This window comes from Etheostoma spectabile, chromosome 24 (assembly GCF_008692095.1).
Source record: "Etheostoma spectabile isolate EspeVRDwgs_2016 chromosome 24, UIUC_Espe_1.0, whole genome shotgun sequence".
Classification (NCBI taxonomy): Eukaryota; Metazoa; Chordata; class Actinopteri; order Perciformes; family Percidae; genus Etheostoma; species Etheostoma spectabile.
The window spans coordinates 397,588-404,760 of NC_045756.1; the positions used below are offsets into that span (position 1 = coordinate 397,588).

General features: G+C 42.6%; 1 protein-coding gene across 1 annotated transcript in view; it reads left to right on the forward strand.

Moving 5' to 3' along the window:
• The window catches only part of map3k2 (mitogen-activated protein kinase kinase kinase 2), a gene marked incomplete at its 3' end in the record, with an annotated part of 13,790 nt that overhangs the window by 4,190 nt on the left and 2,427 nt on the right, over positions 1–7,173 (forward strand). The window contains 13 exon segments of the mRNA XM_032506202.1: positions 94–212; positions 1,189–1,229; positions 1,331–1,430; positions 1,534–1,647; positions 2,273–2,369; positions 2,564–2,694; positions 3,508–3,587; positions 4,077–4,141; positions 4,400–4,492; positions 5,835–6,071; positions 6,165–6,313; positions 6,422–6,553; positions 6,791–6,920. Coding sequence (XP_032362093.1) covers positions 94–212; positions 1,189–1,229; positions 1,331–1,430; positions 1,534–1,647; positions 2,273–2,369; positions 2,564–2,694; positions 3,508–3,587; positions 4,077–4,141; positions 4,400–4,492; positions 5,835–6,071; positions 6,165–6,313; positions 6,422–6,553; positions 6,791–6,920 — 1,488 coding nt within the window.

Genomic DNA, 7,173 nt, shown 5'->3' on the forward strand with positions numbered 1-7,173 from the left:
TGTGTGTGTGTGTGTGTCTCTGTGTGTCTCTGTAATTTTCCTATTTTCACCCTTCGACTTGTGTCCCTAAACTGAGATGTTGTCGTCTCTCAGATGAGCAGGAGGCGCTGAACTCGATCATGCAGGACTTGGCTGAACTGCACCGCTCTAGCCGCCCTGCCATGTTCCTGTCGGACCTGGGCAAACCCAAGGCCTCCTCGCCCAAAAACCAGGTAACCCCTCCGTTAGAAATAAACATGATGCTGGGCAAGAATATAAAGGTACAGTGGTTATTCTGATTATTATTATTCAAATGCTGTTTGTCAAACACTTTCTGCTTATGTCACGTTAACCCTCTGAGACCGAGAGACTCGCCCACGATCCTAAACAGCACCTCTGATTCATAGTTTAATCATTTAGCAACCATAAAACATATCAACTTACCAAAAGTTGCGGCTAAAACGTAACGAGTTAGCGGTCTCGGAGGTCTCATCCGGGTCCTTCTAGCCTCTACAGGTGATTTTCTATCCAGCCTGGAACTTCCAGCCTTTTTCGGGGTTGTCGAGCATTAAATCCAAACCCTTACATCCAAGATTTATCCACTTTATGTCCATAATTCATCGCGTTTTCGCTCAGTTAAGCCATTAGCTCGCGCTGCTCCGTGTCGGCTCTCTGTTTAGGGAAGTAGAGGGACCAGCATGCCCATATATGGGAGACTACGTCAGCCAAAGAGTGTGGAGTGAGGACAACGTCATCCACATTGTATGGAGGGTGATTAGTGACCTCCGCCCAGTCAAAGTAGTCTAGTATGCGATTAAAGATGCTATAGTGCACAAGATTAATTAATTTGTCTTTAAGGCCCAACCCATATATTCTAATAACCCAGTTTGTCCTGTAAAAATGATGTTCATATCTTGGCTGTAGACAACAGGGTTGATGTTTTACAAGCTTTTTATATAAAATAAATCCAGACGGACAATGAACTGTAAAAAATTGCCTTTTAGGGTTCAGAGGGTTAAAGGCCCTCCAGGAAAAAGGGGACTTTTTAATGTGAAACTGACAAATGTTGCAACAACAAGTTATTACAGAAAAAGGGACCAGTTTAGAAAACATGGAGGCCTCTTGTTATAAGAGACAATAAAATGTCTTTATTCTTTTGTGTCAGTTCATTCATCCGATATGAATTTAACGCGACTGTCTTTCCAACAGAACGACGTCAGAGTGAAGTTTGAGTTCAAAGGGGAGAAGAGGTGAGGCTTGGACCCGGTTCACCTCTTTAATGTGGTCAGCGCGGACCTGCCGCTGTGCTCTCTTGACCTCTGACCTGTCTTCTTCTTCTTCTTCTCTTCAGGATCTTGCAGTTCCCTCGGCCTGTCAAGCTGGAAGACCTGAAGGCCAAAGCCAAAGTGGCTTTCGGTCAGACGATGGACCTTCACTACACCAACAACGAGGTGTGAAGCCATCACACATCTTCACCTTCTTTGATACGGATATTGAGTGACGTTTTTAACAAAATGGATATCTACGTCAACATTGTGTGTTTTCCTCTTGCAGTTGGTGATTCCACTGACCACTCAGGACGACCTCGACAAGGCCGTGGAGCTGCTGGATCGCAGCGTTCACATGAAGAGCCTGAAGATCCTCCTGGTGCTCCAGATCTTCTCTCAGGTGAGCAGCTCCCAGGACAAAACCTAGAAATTAAAATAGATTTTTTTTGGGGCATTTTAGGCCATTAATGGACAGGAGAGCTGAAGACATGAAAGGGGAGGGGGGGGGGGAATCACATGCAGCAAAGGGCTGCAGGTTGGAGTCGTACAGCGGCCCGCTGCCTCGAGGAGTAAACCTCTATATATGGGGCGCCCGCTCTACCAAATGAGCTATCTGGGCGCCCATTAAAATTGAATTTAATCCTAGATTTTATACTTAGCCTCAACACAATTTACAGATAAAGAGAAATGTTTTTAGTCTGATTAATCACCCGACAAGGAAGCTGTATTATATAAGTGATGATGTTAGATGATATCTAGCTTTCATAGTAAGCAAAGTTTTCAGTATTTTATCTGACTGATTCACAGCAGCTTAGATTTTCAACAAAGTCAAAGAATAGTACGAACAAAGCAAGCTTTAAAGCAGATAAGCCATTGGAAATTTGAAGGTAATTTTACCTCTGAAGCTGTGTTTTTACACTTTTCTCCCTTTTTTATGAGGGCATGCAAAGTTAAACTGAAAACAGGGTGAAAACCTTCTGACTTTCCTCACAATGTTGTAATTATTTGTTTTCTTTCTTGCCCAGAATTCGTCCTCCAACATGGACCTCTTGCCGTCCCACGAGGAGCTGGACAACACGGGATTCAGGGTCGCTGACAAGAAGAGTATGCTCGCTTTGATAGGTGAGTAATGAACGTCTCATGGTCACACTGATGCAAAATACTTTAAAAATAGAAATGCACAGACATGAAGCAAACATTAATATCAAATCTTAAAGGAATTAAGCTCCTGGTACTCTGATGCACCTACCTGACTATGTCACACAAGTGCATCCATTAGACATTAATACAAATTATTTCACTTCACCCAACCCCAGGCTCCCATTCAACGGACCGCAGCTCCCCCCCGCCGGGATACATCCCCGACGCGCTGCAGCAGGTGGCGAGGAACGGCTCCTTCACCAGCATCAACAGCGAGGGGGAGTTCATCCCAGAGAGTATGGACCAGGTAGGAGGAGTCGGGATACACTGGAGACCTGGATGTGGTTCAGACTACATCCACTGTCTGGGGACATGGGGCGTGTTTCAAGCAGTTGCCACACTCGTAGGAATTTGGGCTGAATTTGTCTGCCAGATATTGCCAAAACGGTTCAATTTGCAATTTATTTATTTGTTCGAGTTGAGCTAGAAGTTAAATATTCACTGTGGAACAGATAAAACATGTCATGGAGCATTAAAACCACCATCAAAACTGCTCTGTATTCTTATGCAGGGATGTACGTTGAACAGTCAAACACAGAACATGTTTCACAAAAGCTAAAGTTATAATAATAAACAATTAAAAATAAAACATCAGTGTTTTCCTGTGAACTGACATGTCTGGTCTGCCTCAGTCCAACAGCAGCATTTACATATTGCTCCTTCAGCAGTCACGTTAAATTAAGTAAGATTAAATGAAAAATCCACGCAAAATGGGACAATTCTCTAAACAATCTGTGATATGTGACATTATTTCAGAATTAATCTAATGAAAAACAGTAAATATAATAAAAATAGGTATAAAACATGTTACACATGTTACACCAGACATTCAACTAAATATTATAATATTCGATGAATCGCTGTCTTCACCATTTGCTAATCGCATTGTTTCAAAATGTGATCGTCCCCATGGGGAATTTATGTCAGCGTGTCCTTCACTGCGTGAGCGGCTGATGAATTTTACCCCGTGCAAATATGGAAAGGAGTCCTTCACTGCAGAGAATGATGGGTTATAGTACGGGAGCTTGTTTTTTTTTCTGAGTTTCTGTCTCTTCTTCAGATGCTGGACCCGCTGTCGATGAGCAGTCCGGAGAACTCAGCGTCTGGAAGCTGTCCCTCTTTAGACAGCCCTCTGGACAGGTCAGGACCTTCATGTGTGATTTATTTATTTATTAATATACTTAGGTCAGGTATTAGGCCTGCTTTAGTGTTGGTGATTGTTGTAAATAATCAGAATCAGCTTTATTTTACAAGGTATGAGGACACATACGAGGAATTTTACTTTGGAACATCGTTCCTCACAACGCGCTTACACATTCAAAACAACCAAACAATATACACACACTAATATATACACACTAGTATACACATACTCTAAACAGGAACAATAACGAGGCATGAGTGCAATGAAGAGTGCAATAAAAATTATTTAAATGTGAAGCATAGTGCAAAGGATACTGTGATAAATAGCATTAAATAAATGGAGATAAGAGTTGTTTTAATATTAAATATTTGCAGATCACATTAGTTACATACAGTATTTCCCTACATAATAAAGCTCTTAAATACGCATCAAGGCTAACTCTATACACTGATATGCTTTCTTGCTTTTGTTTTAATGTTGTGCAGCGACTACCCGAAGTCCAGGATGCCGCGAGCACAGAGTTACCCAGACAACCACCAGGACTTTCCAGGTAAATGTTTGTGAAGAACCGTTTTAATCACTGATGAATGAAAAAGGAAATGGACTCGAATTCTAACAATAACAATGAAATCCAGACCCACTTAAACCCTGATGCATGGTGTTTCCCCTCTGCCATGATGTAGCTGAAATCAAAACACATTAAACTCCCATCATGCAGCTGCTGGATGTCATTTCCCGTTGAATTGTATTGTTCTGGGTTCTTCGTCGTCATCATCATCATCATCGTCATCCTCGTCTTCCTCTCTAGAGTACGACATCCCGGTGTTTGAGAAGTCGGGGAAAGGTGGAACGTACCCTCGACGATACGGCATTCCCTTCGGCCTTCAGGACTACAGCGATGGTGGGTGACCCCCGTCTGTCTCCTAAAGACTCCCAACATGAAGATAGAAATGATGAGGATTTTTTTTTTTTGCACTACAGCGTCACAGGGGTGTCAAAGTCGATACCGTGAAGGCGAAACGCAAAACAAAAATCTCATTTTATCAAAAGGAAATTAAAACATAACATATGACGATTGGTTTCCGTCTTCTCTAAGTAGGCGGCTGGATTTGTGTAACACATTTCAGCAACAAGGCAATTCAAACAACTTAAAACAGTAAAGAGCAGTTAAAAACTATTAAATTAAAAACAGAAATAATACAAGAATACAAGTTACAGTGCCGTATTAGAAATGAAACATTAAAGAGCAGTTAAAAACAAACATAAAATATAAAAGCAGATAAGAGCATGTAATTGTAACAATGCAACTTCAATATAGGAAATTAACAATTTAAATGTATTTTTCACTTTGATAAGTTATTTATGGTATTTTTTTTGTCTTTATTTGACGAATCTTCTTCTTCTTATTACTGTTATTTTGTTGTCTTTATACTGTCTTTTTTATCTATTTTTTTTTTTTCTGGCTATAACTGCTGCCGAAATCTTCTATTTCCTCGCGGGGAGTCATCCCAAAAGGACCAATAAAGAGAAGTCTAAGTCTAAAAGGTCTTGATTTAAAAGAACAGAGTAGTGGCAGACCTGTTCATTTTCCTGTACTCAATGAACTATTTTGTGGAAACCCAAACGTTGTTGACCAATAAGAAGCGTTCTACACAGGCAGAACCAAACGTCTTTACCGTGTCATCCATCCACCACAGGCCCCGCTGCATCATGGGACTTTCTACTCTGGTTACCCATAACCAAGAGTGGAAGTACTTCTCTTTACACTACAATATAGTCGTCACTATAAAGCTTAGTTTAATCACGGCAAATCACTATTTCTTGTAGATTTTACCATAAAATCTGTCGCACCGTGTTCGTTTCCTGTTCAGAAATCCAACAACCCAAAAGGTACCAAGTTACTCAGTTCACTTTACACCTATGTGATGCACACTGTAGTCAAACCTCTCAATTTACAACACACACACACAGGTGAGCCCCATTTTTGTACATAACGTAGAGTTTTTGCTGGACAACCAATCAAAAGCATAATTAGATCTTGTTACAACCATGCTGCATGCTTATTGGCTCACTGACATTGATGAGATTGACCCATTTGGGTGTTGAAATAAATATTTAATGAGGCATTTTTTGATAAAAGCACCCATTTCCCAGCCCTGCAGCTGCTGGATTCTGACTACATTCACATCCCTGGTCCATGTTTCTCCTCCTCCTCCTCCTCCTCCTCTTCCTCTGCTCCTCAGGGAGGAAGACCTTCCCCCGGGCCCGGCGTACGCAGGTTCACGGCTTCCGCTCGCCTGTTAACTTCAGCCCGACCGAGCAGTCGCCCAGCACCAGCAGCGGCAGCAGTGTGTTCACCCCCGACCTGGAGGAGGCCCCGGGGCCCGCCAGGAGGCCGCGGAGGGGCAGCGACATCGAACCCAACCCCAACCCAACGGCCCCGACCCTGTCTGTGATGGACATCAGCCCGCCCAGCCGCTGTGAGTTGCTTGATTTAATTTAACAGGTGCACAAAGGGTCTCAGCAGTTGTGTTTTTTGTTTTGATCGTGTGTGATTTTCACGATGTGTCCAGCGCCACGCGCCCCAACAAACTGGCGGCTCGGGAAGCTCCTGGGTCAGGGGGCCTTTGGACGGGTTTTTCTCTGTTATGACGCGGATACTGGACGGGAACTGGCGGTCAAACAGGTCCAGTTTGACCCAGAGAGTCCAGAGACCAGCAAGGCAAGAGTCTGAAATTAAGGAATCAATTAGTGTGCATGTAAGAGAAGTTACAAAAAAACATTTTCACAGGGAAAGCTGAAGGTTTTCTGTCTGTTTTCGATCATTTAGGAGGTAAGCGCCCTAGAGTGTGAAATCCAGCTCCTGAAGAACTTGTGCCATGAGCGGATTGTCCAGTACTACGGCTGTTTGCGAGACACGATGGAGCGAACGCTCTCCATCTTCATGGAGTACATGCCTGGCGTGAGTGCTCATTTACTTTACTCTACTATGAGGATTAAATACAGCAACACACAGCATTTAAAGAATTTGAAGGTATCACCTCTCATGTAACATTGTTCCTCGCTTTTTGTCCCAATGCAGAAAAAAAAAGAAAATGGTTTGTATAGCTGAGATGAGGATATACAGTATATGTTTTGGCACAAATGTATAGCAAAAGCATCCATTTAATATACATTTCTGTCATTTTGTGGCCCACAGGGCTCCATTAAGGACCAGCTGAAGTCATACGGAGCGCTGACGGAAAACGTGACGCGGCGTTACACGCGGCAGATCCTAGAGGGGGTTTCCTACCTGCACAGCAACATGATTGTCCACAGAGACATCAAAGGTGACTATTGTGATTTAGTTGCTCTTAGTAGTAGTTGCCGACATGCAACCCAGGGTCTTTTTGTGAATGTACCCGAGTTTAAAAGGACAATTAGGACAGAAGAGACACTTTTAACCCTCTGAGACCGAGAGACTGCACCTCTGATTCATGGTTTAATCATTTAATAACCATAAAAGCTAGAGACTCGCCAAAAGTTGCAGCTAAAAGCTTGGCATACTTTGGCATATATTTGGGCCTTTTTTGAAGAAATGTA